The sequence below is a fragment of the Prinia subflava genome, chromosome 1, assembly GCF_021018805.1.
Source record: "Prinia subflava isolate CZ2003 ecotype Zambia chromosome 1, Cam_Psub_1.2, whole genome shotgun sequence".
Lineage (NCBI taxonomy): Eukaryota > Metazoa > Chordata > Aves > Passeriformes > Cisticolidae > Prinia > Prinia subflava.
Window position 1 is genome coordinate 16,124,132 of NC_086247.1, and position 14,043 is coordinate 16,138,174.

Consider the following 14,043-nt stretch of genomic DNA (forward strand, 5'->3'; position numbering starts at 1 on the left):
TGCTTTCCAAAGTCAGAGTCCTCTAAAAGGAAAAATAAAAAGATGGTTTTCAACAAGTGTTTTCACTCTGTTAGTTACCGTTTTCTGCCTTATTTTTCTTTCTGGTGAATGTATCTCAGAGTGGGCAAAGGTATTTATTATTTCCCTGGATTATTCCCTCAGGAATTACTTATTAAAAGTTAGTCCATTAGATTAATTGTTAATTGAATTTCCACAATAAGTTTATCTGGGGTAAATTTCCTTTGGTATCATGTTTACAACAGGAATCCTGTGTATACTTGTAGCATATTGCATATGCAAAGTGTGTGCATCTAGCACAGATTCATAATCTATTTTTGGAGCTTTGTTTCAGGCAAATGTCAAAGGCTCTTGCCTCTTTTCTCTACTAAAAATGATCCTGGAATCAAGAACAACTTCCACTCCTATATAAATAGAAAGGCTTATGGGTCTCCCATATGTTTGCATTATCCTAAGTTTTAACAGTTGCAACACTTTTGAGTGGTGTCTTGTTAAGACTAGTTTTTTGAACTGAATTTCTTTGTAGATCATCAGCTTGATCTTTTTTCTCTTCTACACAGATACAAGTTTTAAGTGTAAATATCACTTCAAATCTTTCCTTGTGCAAGCAGGCTAATTTGACATATGAAAGGTCCTCAGTTTTACTGTCTTTCATCTGTTCTTCTTCCACAGAGACTTGCCTAGAGAAATGCTGGTCCAGTCTAGTAGGTCTCAGACTATTTAAGTGTGGACTGGTCAGGTTGTCTTTCTTTGTGAACCCATGCCCTGAACAGCAATTATACTTTCTTAACCCCACGTCCTTACTGCTTCCACATATGATTCATCCTGGCAGTTCCTCAAGGCTCACATCTTCTCAGTGGCTGATTGTGAATTCAATGTGATGCTCTGCCTCTGAGTTGACTTCAGCTGACTGCAAAATTTTGGCTTAAGCTTTTCCCAAAAAGCAGAGATCAATCTCCTTTTCTTCCTTTTTCTGTCATTTATCATTAAAAGTTTTTCTTTCCTTTTTCCTCCTTTTTTCAAAAAAAAATAGAGTATTAAAGTAAAATGATATAGGAGTATTTCTTTATCACATAGAAAAATAAATTTTTAAAAATAATCTCTTTGACTAATTGAAATGACAGATGTGATTGCAGAAGACTGAAGTGGAGAGTATGTTGAAAGGCCCATGCAACAAAGATGTTTCAATGGGTCATATTGTTTTCATAAAATAAAACCACCAAAATTCATACTTTTGCAGATTACAAATCATGTTTATGAAAACATTGATGGATCTATTTTGTGCAGTAACTGGTACTTACAAGATTATTTATACATAACATCGAATTTCTCTCAAAATCCTCCATGTAATTCAAGCCGTATTGTTTAACTTTACTCATCTTCTGCATGAGTTCTTCAGTGTAAAGATATGGAAGGCTAACAACTTAGGTGTTCTGTTCGAAAATTGCCTCTGTAAAGCAGTACTTTTCAGTGTATAAGCCTTGTAGCTTTAAGTAGCTTCTTGCCTTTTTCTTTTGAGATGAACTTTATTTTAAGTTGTTCTCATTTAAAGTCCTGTGCCTATTGAAATAAATAGGATAGACCATGCCATTTGATGGAGATTTTGAATATAGTTTTGCTTTTACCTTGATATTGGAAGCAGGTGAATGCCTGTTCTTGTAAATTTGCATGCACGATAAATATATGTTCACATAGATTTTGTTTTAATAACAGTGGTTATGTAACATACATTAAGTTTTCTTTGTTTTAAACAACATCTTTCTGTTTCAAAATATCTCTTGGCCATGCATTTGTATTTTCTGTGTTTTAAACGTGATACCAATCTGTCAAAATTGTATACTGAATCGTAAGTAGTCTAGACTTTTGGTATTATGAATATTGTGACAATTTTCTTCTTTTATTATGAAATAAAGAATAAAACATGTTGAGATCTATTTTAGTTACTTTTGCCACTGCCATCATAGGACAGCAAGTAGTTTTTGGTTTGGTCTCAGACACATAAACCTGGAGTCTCACAGGGTGCTTCTAAGGTGTTTTAGTTCTGCAGGGCAAACCACCACCATGATTTAGAAGCGATGTACTACACAACAAATATTAAGACATTAAATGTCAGGTAGCAAAAATAATATGTACCCACATCAGCTTTATTTGTTGTCTTTACAAAGCTAGTATATCCTCTTGTCTTAGTTTTTTTAATAGTATGATAAACCAGTTTTAGCCTAAAATTTCTGCAGTAAACACAATAGACTGTATTAGCAAGACTGAGTATTTTTGATATGAGGATCTTTTCCATTATTTTATAGAGAACATTTCAGAATTCTGTCAAGAGATCTGATAAACTTTTTGCCTTAAATATTCTATATAATGCTTAGTTCCTCTGGGAGTCTTACTTCCATTTTCTAGTGGACAGATTTTTCTAGAAGCGTGAAACTCTTGTTGCTTTGCATCCTGACATCACCCACTACATTCAAAAGACAAATCTCAAAGTATGAGAGGAGAGCTCAGAATCAAAAAGAGAAGTGTGGATTATTGTTTGAATGACTTTTCAAGGGCCCCTTATCATTATGATGGAATAAAAAAGACGTGTTTTAAAGATACTAGCAAAACATATTACAGTTCTTGCTACCTTAGCATTGTTTATGCTATTTTTATGGTGGATTTTGTTATTCATTGCCCAGTCATTTATTTGTTGCAGTCCAGATGGAGTTTCTACTGTGTTAAGATGTTCTAAATGCTCACAGGTGAGAGACTTGGCTTCCAAACATTTGCAGCCAAATATGGGGGATGGGGAAGGATGAAAATGTCAATAAAATATTGCTATATTTTAAAATATTGAAAAAATGGCTATATATTTTAAGTACTAGATAACTTAAAAGTGCTAATAATGTCTTCACAAGCAATGGGGGATGGGCAATTTTTAGGTGATCAAATATTTTGTTTGTGAGGGGTTTTAGTAAAATAATCTGGTCCATTCCAGAAACCGGAGAGCAAAAAGAGAATTACATATAAAGCCTTTTTACAATCTTAAGTATAAATAATAATGCTGACAAGTTTTGTTTAAATGTGTGCCTTTTATTATTCATCTACACTTGGCCTCGTGTCAAGTCTGAATGGGCTTTTAGAGCCCTGTCAAGCTTTGATGAAAAGAATGAGCATATTAAAGCATGGCAGCCTTATTAGCAGCTGGAGTATGGCAGTTTTTTCTGCTACTCAGGTTTCTATATAATGCTGCCATTTCGCTCCTTGATTGGATGGTTTCCACTCTTCTAAGTGTGGGGGCCCTGTTAATCGTATAGTTGTATATTTTGCTCTACCCATATTGATTTCAGGACTGTATGCAGGGGTGGAAATTATGTGTTGTCATTATGACTGGTAAAAAAGTTTTGAAGACATTTAAAACTTAACATGTATTATCACTATTATTACAAAATGTTCACTAGCATTAAACAATGTTCTGATTGCTTCAATTTTATAAAATAAAGCCTATTGACTTTCCTCTTTTTCATGTCAGTTGTCTTTACTATGTTAAACAGAGGGAAATTTAATCTTTTAGATTGATGAAGAAAACACAATTCAAAAGAAAAAGTTAGCATCCAGTACTACTGTGTGTCCCACAGGTTCTTCTACTTTCATCAAAGCTGCCTCCACTGGTGAGTTAGAGGAGCATATTGCAGCCACTACTGGTGCCATTACTGTTGCTAGCACATCTGCTGATGTTGCTGTATCCAGTGCAGTGACCACCCGTACACAATCTGCTGGACAACAACGAGTACAAGCTATGAATATAAGAAAATCAGTTCTGGAGTCAGCCACTTACAAGGAAACACTCTCTCTTCATCCAGCAAATTTACAAAGCGCAAGAAGAGGACCAAGAAATGCTGAGCAGATAGAAAGAACTAAAGAACTTGCAGTTGTTACTCATAGAGGTATTGGATATTATTTTACTTGTGCCCATGTAGTTATGAAAAAATATATTGTATCAATTAAAATTAAAGTTCAGGTATCCATTTAGGAAATGTATTAAACCAAATGGGAAAGGGATTAAATATGTCTAAATTTGACTTCTAGTAGGGCAGTCAGATGGAAAAATGAAATTAGTAATAATGTTGCCTTGGTTATTTAAATTGATTTGATATATTAAAAGACAAAATGTACATATAAGGAATTTTCTTTTGCTGATTTTCTTTTATAGCCTGCATCATTGTATTTCACAATAAAGCCTAGTGTAAGAGACAGCTGATGAAAGTTTAGAGAATTGAGATTAGAATATTAATCTATTCTGCATATGTGATTAGATATAATTAACCATAGCATTAAAATGTACTTTATAAATAGCTGCTGTTCTAAACTTGTAGGTGATGCAGTTGAATTCATCTCCCATCTGTTTAAATCTTCAGCAAAATTTTGGTTTTTAAAACATCTGTACATATTCATTCTATCAAATGCAAAATCAATGATCAAAGCATCATTTAGAACTCTAGGAAATTCAGCAAATATTAAAGTGTTAAAGCTAAAGTTCTTTTATATTTCTATACTGAGATGATCTAATCTGTATGCTTAAGTCAACATTTGAAGTATAAAACTAGCATCCTTTACTGTGTTAAAAATTAAATGCCTATATCTGAAACATGAAACTGACAAAAAGTAATACTGGAAAAATTTAACCATCAGATATTCAGAAAAAAAATTGTATGTGGTGTGGTTTTAAACATACACAATTTCAGAAAAGGATCAGCTTAATTTTACAGGTTAATGTTGTTGAATACCATTTATTTTACATTTTGAATTTTTATGTGCTTCATGTTAATTGTACATGAAAAATTTATGAACACAAATATATTGATGAGAGGTGCTTGGGCACCTTTTATAGCCCAAGCAATTTGTAGAAGTCTCATTATATGATTGATCCTTTGTAAAGACAGTTTTATTTTGAATCTGTTGCCTTACTGGATAGTCACCTAGTGTAAGTTATTGTAGCTTCATTTACTAACACCTTTTGAAACAGGAAAGCTGCAATTCTCCAGAATTTTAAAATATATAATTAAATAGAAGAAATGAAAAAGCCCTACTGTCTTTGGTTTGCATATAAAATAGAAATTAATAAATAGATGTTTATGTTTCATTTGTATTTATTTCAGTAGAGACCTGAAGTATTTTCTGGTTACTGACTGTTATAAATTAATCAACAGTTTGGTTTGTACTGTTGTGTGGCTGTGCACTCAGTTCAGTTAAAAAAAACAGGCTTATTTTCAGTTATGAGGGAGCATATGAGTATCTGTAATAATATCTTCTAATTTAAAAATGTAAGAATGCACTGCTTTGGCTGTTAAATATGGCAGTAATTCTGATACACATACAGTTTTTTCCCATTTCCTCCTTGGAATCATTACACTGCAGTGTCCCCTCTACTGTTTTCTCAATGTTCCTTTCTTCTCTGATTTAGTCTTTAATACAAGATATAGATACGACATTTACTTCTAAATTATTTTATTAAAATAAAGTGCTACTCATTAAATTATAAAAAAAGGACAATAATTTAGCCACCAAGATACTGCTAAAATAATGTTATGGTGCTAATTTTTCACATATTGAAATGGTACTACAGGTAACAAAATGTATGACAACCCACGTACAAGTGAAATCAGACTTTTCTATACCTTAGTGGAGAAGAAAGGCCGCATTTAGTTCTGTGTGCATTTTATTCCCTCATGCAACATTGAAAGTCTTGATTTTGCTAGCATTCATTATCCAAAAACTTTATTTTTTTTTACTGTGTCTGTTACTCATGGAATAGTATGTGTGTGCATGCTATTAAAGGATATTTCTATACTGAGTAAAAATTTACCATTTTTAACTCAGTAAACACCAATATTTGGTAACAGCCACTAAAACACATTAAATGACCTTCAATAAATAACCTATGATTTTCTTCAATGAAATATTCGCTACTAAAAAACAACAGACATATTCTGAAGGAATTTTTGTGAATGTGAGATAGTTGTTAGTTGACTTGAAGGAATTTTTATCATAGAGGGATGTTCCAGAGGTATTTCTATAGAGTTTCCTGTAGGTTATTATTGAAGTATTTTATCCTCTCTTTGACAATGTATTATGCGCAGAAGTTTAAAAACTCTGCAAAATAAATAACTATGGAATTATATAGGACCTACTGAAGAATTTAATTTGAATTTCTTTTAAAATAATTTCTCCATTTAATAACTATTGAAAATTATTTTTTACTTTGGAAATGCATTTTTTTTCTGTGCTCTAGATTGTGCTTTGAGAATTACACTCCCAAATTATACAATTCTCAATTAATAATTGAGAAGACAAAATTTAATATATTAAATATAATTACTAAAACTTATTATGTTTATGTGTGAATATCTTAAATAGTAAAACTTTATTGTACATATAGACTTAACTGTAGGCTTTTTTGAGAATATTGCTAGTAAGACCCAAATACTGCAATTTTATGATGCATTGGTATAGATGCAAAACCGTAACTGCAGGAAAAGAGTAGTGCTGTTGCCCTTCCATGCGATTGTTTTTCAAACAAGGTGTTTTAGAATGAGTAGACAGTAATAATACTATTTTGTTTTGTACACGTGTTTTTTTGATGTTTATGCATGAACGAGATGTATAGAGAGAACTAGAGGTTTATATATACCTAAAATTCATCTGCTAGGTGTAAATTACTGTACTATATATACTACCTGGACCTCAACAATAATTTAAATTGTGTCAAAGCCTGACAGATTAATATCTTCTCTGAGCTTATTAGTTGGAAAAAGGAACCTTAGGCACATTTAGTGAAATACTTTCCTTAAAAGTAGGGAAACACAAGTATTATTTATAAGGCAGTAATGAAATCTCTTGAGGAATACTGCACATGATTATGGTTTCTTCATCAACAAGAATTCCGACTGAATCAGATAAATAAAGGTACTATAATGGTGTTACATTTTCCTGATCATCCCACCTTACAAAAAAAAATTTAAGATAGAATGGAAGCATGAATTTTGAAGTAAATGTCAGTATGTAGAGAACTTAAATAAGGGCAAGTTAGTATATAATATGTAAATATTTTTAGGAGGCAGATGAGCAAGAAGAGTTCTTTTTCTTGGAACAATGAAACCCTGTAGAAAGAGGAAGGAGATGAAGCTTGAGAAGCTTATTTTATTTAATATTTTTCATTAGCCTGTCAAGATACACCTTGACAGGCTAATGAAAAATATATTTAGATAGGATAGCTGGTAGTGAAAAACAGCACTTTTGGGGTCCTTAGTTGCAGGGGAATTTGGACAACTGAAGAATAGAACCAATATGATTTCAACAGAAGCTGTTTATTATTTTCATTACAATCCCAGTTATAGATTCTAAAATGTACAACCCACGTGGGCACACACTCCTGGTTGGCCAAGTCGCTGGTCCAAGAGGCAGGTTCATCTCCTTCAGGTCACCTAATTGGTCAAGAGTTCATTCTCATGCTGCATCTCCTGTATGTAGGATTTACATTCTTTGTAGACAGTTTCTCAAGCTCTTCATTCTTATTTTCATCCTGTTGTTTTCTCTGTAACCTTGATGAATTCCTGAGAACTCTTGAAAAAAAAGACTGCAGGTGTCTTGTTATCTACAATGATTTTTGGCTGGCACACAGAATGGCCTAAGTTGTGCAAATACATTGCTATACTTAGCTCTAAAGAAACCAAGTGGTTAAATTCAGGAAAATTTATCTCCTCAATTCAGAAGGCGGGGGGAAAGGAGATCCCTAACCCCTTTCATTCAGTTAAACCTATGAACTTCAAACACTGAAATTTTAGTAGAAATTCTTTTTGATACTACAATCACATCTTCTGGTATGATCTGTATTTTGCAGATGTGAAAACAAGAAAAGGTTTAAACATGATAGGAGTGTGATAGGAAGATGATATTTCCAAGTGCTTTTTTTCCTGTTTAAATATTTAAGAATTGTTGGCTTCATCGTGACTCAGTTGATGCACGATTCAAAGTAATAGAGGATAATCTGACATTTTTGTTTTCTACTATTTTTGTTTCATACGGTGAATTCAATGTTTAGTAATGCTCTTAGTCCTGTTGAATTGTTCTATAGTTTATGTCAACTACATACTTTATTTATTAAGGCTTTAGAATTTTTATTTGTGTATATGCATACATCATAAGAGATATTTTTGTACATTTTTGTGTGAGGGCTTATATAGCATACTTTTACTCTCTAAAGATACGTAAAGAGGCATATGGCCAAATATTAAAAGACATTTGTACAGTGTGCTTCATAATATGACTTAAATTTTGGTCAGCCTTGAAGTGCTCAGGCAGTTGAGTACCGATTGTTGTTGGTCCCTTCAAACTACCCTATTGTTTCTATTCCATTCTAGTCTAGTCTAGTCTAGTCTAGTCTAGTCTAGTCTAGTCTAGTCTCAATGTTCATTTTTATATGGAAATACACATACATTGTAATTAAATGAGTACCAGGTGCAAAAAATTAAAAAGACCATTACAGTTCATAAGTCATAAATTAAATTTAGAAAAAGTAAACCATCTGAAAAAGAGATACTGTAGTTGGAGAAAAAAAATTGCTTAGAAGACTCAGGCTCAAATGGTGCCAGGAAATCTTAATGGATGACTCTGGTCATCACCTAGCAGTTCACAAGTGTCTCAGTGCTTTCCTTAGGAAAATAAATTCAAGAGAACTCTGGATTCCAAAAAAATTTATGACTCCAAATTTCTCTTTATAAAAAGTGGAAATGCCATTTAAGCGTTTGAAATTTTTTAACCATGTATTCTCAGTTTGAAGAAATACATATGTTTTGATAATTTTACTTAACTATTTTTTAATTTTTTTTATTAGTTACACGTTTATTAATTATATCTCCATTCTCTGTCTTTATGTTTTTTATTACTTTCTTGTAAGCCTTTATAATTTTTCTATCTTTTCCCTTTCTTCTATAAGAGTACTTGCCTCATACTTTTTGGTATCTGGCTTTTTGTCATATCTTAGTAATGGCCAGGAAAAAATGAATCGGAGAAAAAATCTTGCTACTGGATGTTCCCTATTAAATGAGCCTTTCTTTTTCCTCCTGTCTTACAGAAGAATTATGATTGTAGAAGGCAAGAAGATTTTAAGATCTGTTACGGGAAATTAAAACATATGCTAATGAAACTTTTGAGAACAAAAGGATTTTAAGAGAAAATTATTTATCATGATTTTTTGAAAGATTATGATAGAAGCGTATGATAGATCATTACTTTGGGATTATTCAATACAAAATTTATAAGGATTTGTTAGAAAATATGTATTCACATATCCTGGTTTTTTGAGTTTTACTTAGAAGCAGAAAGAAGAAAGGAGGAGTAAAGATGGAGAGGTTTTTTGAAGAGCTGTTTTTAAGTCTAGTAGGTAATCAATGTGCATATGTCCTCAGGGCTTTTTCTTTACTTTTGTTAGAGAAACCTGTAACTACAAAGATGGGAGTCTGAAGAAAGTAAATGTATTTGGCAATAAGATTTTTAAGATTATTTGTATATAAGAAGATTTGTATATAAGAAATTTTCTTCTTAGAAAATTTTAAAAGTTTCAAGAAATAAACATAACACAAATGTAATCTAGCACTCATACATTTAATCACTGAATTACATTTGTTTAATAATTCATACTACTTTTGGAAACAACCATTTAAAATGTGCAACAAATCACATAGATATGCTCTGTTTGGTGGATGAACTCTATAATGGATGGTTCATTAATGTCATGATTTTTATTAGGAAAAACGTGATAATAATGTCCTAAACTTCTTGATATCTTCGCAGTTGGCAGGAGTAAAGGACATAATTTTTCATCCAAAAGTCAAGTCTGGAGTGATTAGAAGGAAGAAAGGGAAAAAGAAAATCAGTCATACTGATTTTAACAAATGAGTTGTGTTCACGTTTTAATTGAATTATTGCCTTTTATATTTTTCTGCCAATTTTCCTCTCAGAACTTGTTTTTCCTATTTGTGTTTTATTGCGATTCCTGCACTTCTTAATTACTTTTCATTACACTCTCAATGTTTGCTTCTATAATTGATTTTTTTCCCATGTGTTGTGTCATTAATTTCCCTTGATATTTCAGGCTTTCTTCTTTTGACCACAAATTGTTGGTATATATCAAATGTATGTATTTTAGTTAGAATATAAAAAAAAGTAGTGAAATTATAATTTAGTATTTAAATGCACATATTAAATGTACTTCCTTCTTTTAAATAACTTTTTTATAATTAGACATATTTGATATACATATAATATAGAATATAGTGGGAAAACTGCAATTTTGATAATTTTAAATTAGTAATACAGTGTAATAATTCAGTGTAGTAGTGCAGTAGTTGCAGTGATTTGAAATACAAATCTTCTATACAATTTGATTTGACCAGGATACTTTAGAGTTTAAAGGGGAGGGGGATGTGGGGAAATGGATGGAGGGAGTGCGTAGCAAATAAAAAACTAAGATTATGTAAAAAGTGAAAAAATTATTAGTATGTAACATGGGTGTTTCACCACTTTGTAGTCTATTCATCTTCTGTATGGGTCTTCATATTTAAGCAGTTGTTAACCTGTGCAGTTCATGCTATACTACCAAAACTGATGAAAATTCATGTTCTGTAATGCTGACTTTCAAGGTGCAGAAAGGTTCTAGAAGGTAGTGCTACATTAGTTGTTGTGTTGTGGTTACAGTGAAGTTTATTGGGGTAATCATTTGGTTTAGAGACTTTTTAGTGGTGATCTGTAAGGTACCTGGATATTTAACACTTGCATTGTTAGAATTTGGAAATTCTGGATTATTAGTTGTATCGCATACATAGTAAATGTGATGTAAATGCAAAAAAAACCCCCACCAAACCACTAACTGACCTTTATGTGAGTAGTGAGTAGTAAGTTCAATGCATTTAGGCAGAGGATGTACTTTTAGAGGAAATACAAGGAATTAGACATGTTCCAAAGATGAACTGGAAATGTCATACATAATGTATTTGGAGTATCTGCATGTGCGCTAATGCTGGAAGTCCTGAGTATAAAATACTCTTGTTTCTGTCACTAGAAATTGTGTGGTTGTAAGTAAAATCTGCCATCATCTCATACTGAAGATTTTAAATAATCAGTGAATTACTGGTTCTGCACAAGTCAAAATCAGTTCTACACTGTATTGCAAACAAATTTTTTTCTGCCACTTCAGAAAGCAATTGAAGATTTAATTCCTCTTTATTTCTGAGAGAACTTGTTTTCCCATAGTATTATACTTTTGCACATGTAATTTAAGTAGGGCTGTATATGAAAACTTGAAATATTAGTTTTGATGTTATCATATTGTTCTCTGAGTGATAGTGAATATAAAGTAGGAGTAGTTCTGGAGAAGGGGAGGGCTGTGTCCATTGTTCAGTATAGTTACTTGAAGTAATGCAACCTGGGTGCCTGCTTTGCATAGAACAGTAGTGTTTTAGTCCTCAGCATTTTAAATACTGTTTACGTTTGATTTGAAAATTTGCAAAATATAGAAGGGAGAAGCTGGATACTTCTGTTACATAAATGCTGTTGCATAGCGAAAACCAAGACATGAATTTGTGAGTTGACAATGTTTTAAATAAATATCCTTCACATGCTTCTGTATTGCAGAAGCAAATTTTTCTTGTTTTTTTTTTTCTCATTTGGCCCTCAGGACATACTTTTTTCACTGAAGTTAGAACTATGTCAACTGAACACTCTTCATTCATTTTGTTTCTAGTGTTTGAGAGCTTGCTGTACTTTAAGTTGTTATTCAAATTTAACATCTAAGTGGGATTTTTTCTGATATCTATGCTTAAAACTTCTTTACTTGAGGCCCTTTTTTAATGCAGTGCCTATCCTGAAGTAAAAAAATGCTAGAATTGTTGGACTTAGTCCTCAAGTGTTTGTATGTAGCATGTCTGCATATATTGCATACATGCAAACAGGAATCTGCATAAATATGTATAATTACACAGCCTTTTTATTAAAGAAAAAAAAAAGGACAATATTTTAATCTTTATGTGTTCCTAAAATTTTGTCTGTTAATATTAGAATCTTCATTATCTTACATGAAGGACCATTTTGGTCAAAAACATCAAGAAAATAATTCTGAACACATTTCACTTTAAATTGGTTGCTTGAAAAGGGTACGTGTCTGTGATGTGTCTGCTGACTGAATATTAGCTCACACAGTAATGCAAAAGTTCTTACCTGGACTTCCTTTTTTACTGGGACTGTTCATATCCTTCCCTCCTAAATAAAGCCTTCCTTCTTTACAGAAAATATTGGGCATTCTAACCTTAAAAAAAGTTACAGATAAAGAGTAATAGGGGGAGAAAGGTGGAGCTGTTCAATCTGAATAAGTGAAGGCTTTGTGGAGACTTTGGAGCACCTTCAATTCCCTAAAGAGTACCTACATGAGAGCTGTAGAGGGACTTTTTACATGGGCATGTAGTGATAGGACAGGGGGGATGGCTTTAAGTTCAAGGAGGATAGGTTTAGGTTAGGTATTAAGAAGTTCTTTACCATGAGAGTGGTGAGGTACTTGAACAGGTACTTGGCACTAGATGATCCTTAGGTCCCTTCCAACCCAAACCATTCTATCATTCTATAATAATAATTCTGTGTTTGTATTAAAGTGTCTTGAACTAGGGAAAAAGCATGAGCTGTGTTAAGCAGAAATCCCAAGATGTATGCCTATTTTCAGGGTTTTGACATAATCTCTGATTTGGTTTCACAGAGTTCTTATGCTACTCTTTATGCTTCATCCAGTCATGTGATTAAAAATAGATTCAGGTTTGTCAGAGATTTATTCACACAGGAGATGTGCACCAGTGTTCCTTCTCCTCCAAAATTAAACAATAGAAATAAACAAATCTGTTGTCTTTATTTATAAATTTAAAGCCAACCAACCAAGCAACCTAGAAGCCACATCTAAAGAAGAATTTAAAAAAAACGATGGTTATGTCATATAGGGTTTTATAAATTTAGATTACTGTTGGAGTATACTTTTTTCTTACCACTACCTTCCTATTACATTTTTATGTCTCCACAGGAATATCCTACTTCTGATGTAATCTATTTTCTTTGCTCTTGGCTGTTCAAATATATGAGAACATACTAATCTGACCATATTTAAATATTTGTACTGTTGCTACATCTGAACACTGTTTCTTAAGAAAAATGGGCATATATACTCATCTCATGCAAAAATGGGTATCTTAAAACCAGATTAACTGATCTCTTAAAGTGTCTGTTTTATGGATGGGCTTGGATGTGTACAACTAGACAGTTTGCTGTCATGAATCCATCCTCTGAGACTTCTGAGAAATGAAGTCCACTTTCAGTACTTACTGTCATGTGTTTGACATGCAAAATAATCCTTATTTTGCGAAGTATAAAATAATCTGGTTTTTAGGGAGGAGATTATTTTTGTGATGGTGGGATTATTTTTACATATGTTCGTGCATTTGCAGCCCAACACATACTTTAGTGTTTGCATGTTTGCCATATAAATTTCTATAACTACTCCTTCATGGTGTATTCAGAAAGTACTGTTCAGTAAATCAACATACAAACCCCAGTTAAGAGTAAAATTCTTCTCTTGTAAAGGGGCTTTAGAGAACTGGAATTGCTTTCTTTCCTAGTGGTATTTAATAATCTTGGCAAAGTGATGCAAATGATTATAAAAATCTTTGCCTGATTTCATTGTGGTCACCAAGATACACTTTTAAGTATTTTCAGTTCCACCTTAAATCTTGTGAACTCTCCTTGTGTACATAAACTAGGGATATGCCATTTACATGTTTCAGAATGAGTAGGAACAAATAGAAAAATAATACAGGACAGTCTTCCTTTTTTAGTGTGTTGTTTTGATGACTTCTGAAAAGACAAACATGTCTCTAATGAGAATATTTAAGCCCAGTTCAGCACCTGAGATCGTGTATCCAAGACCACTCCCATCTTGCTTAGGTGCTGGAAGAC

General features: G+C 32.5%; 1 protein-coding gene across 3 annotated transcripts in view; it reads left to right on the forward strand.

Moving 5' to 3' along the window:
- CSMD3 (CUB and Sushi multiple domains 3) overlaps nt 1-14,043 on the forward strand; it is a 585,345-nt gene that overhangs the window by 228,925 nt on the left and 342,377 nt on the right. The window contains exon 7 of one of the 3 annotated variants that reach the window (XM_063423509.1): nt 3,636-3,944. The exons of the other annotated variants lie outside the window; for them this stretch is intronic. Within the exon in view, the coding sequence (XP_063279579.1) occupies nt 3,636-3,944 (309 nt within the window). The remainder of the gene's footprint in view (nt 1-3,635; nt 3,945-14,043) is intronic. 3 annotated transcript variants of the gene reach the window in all.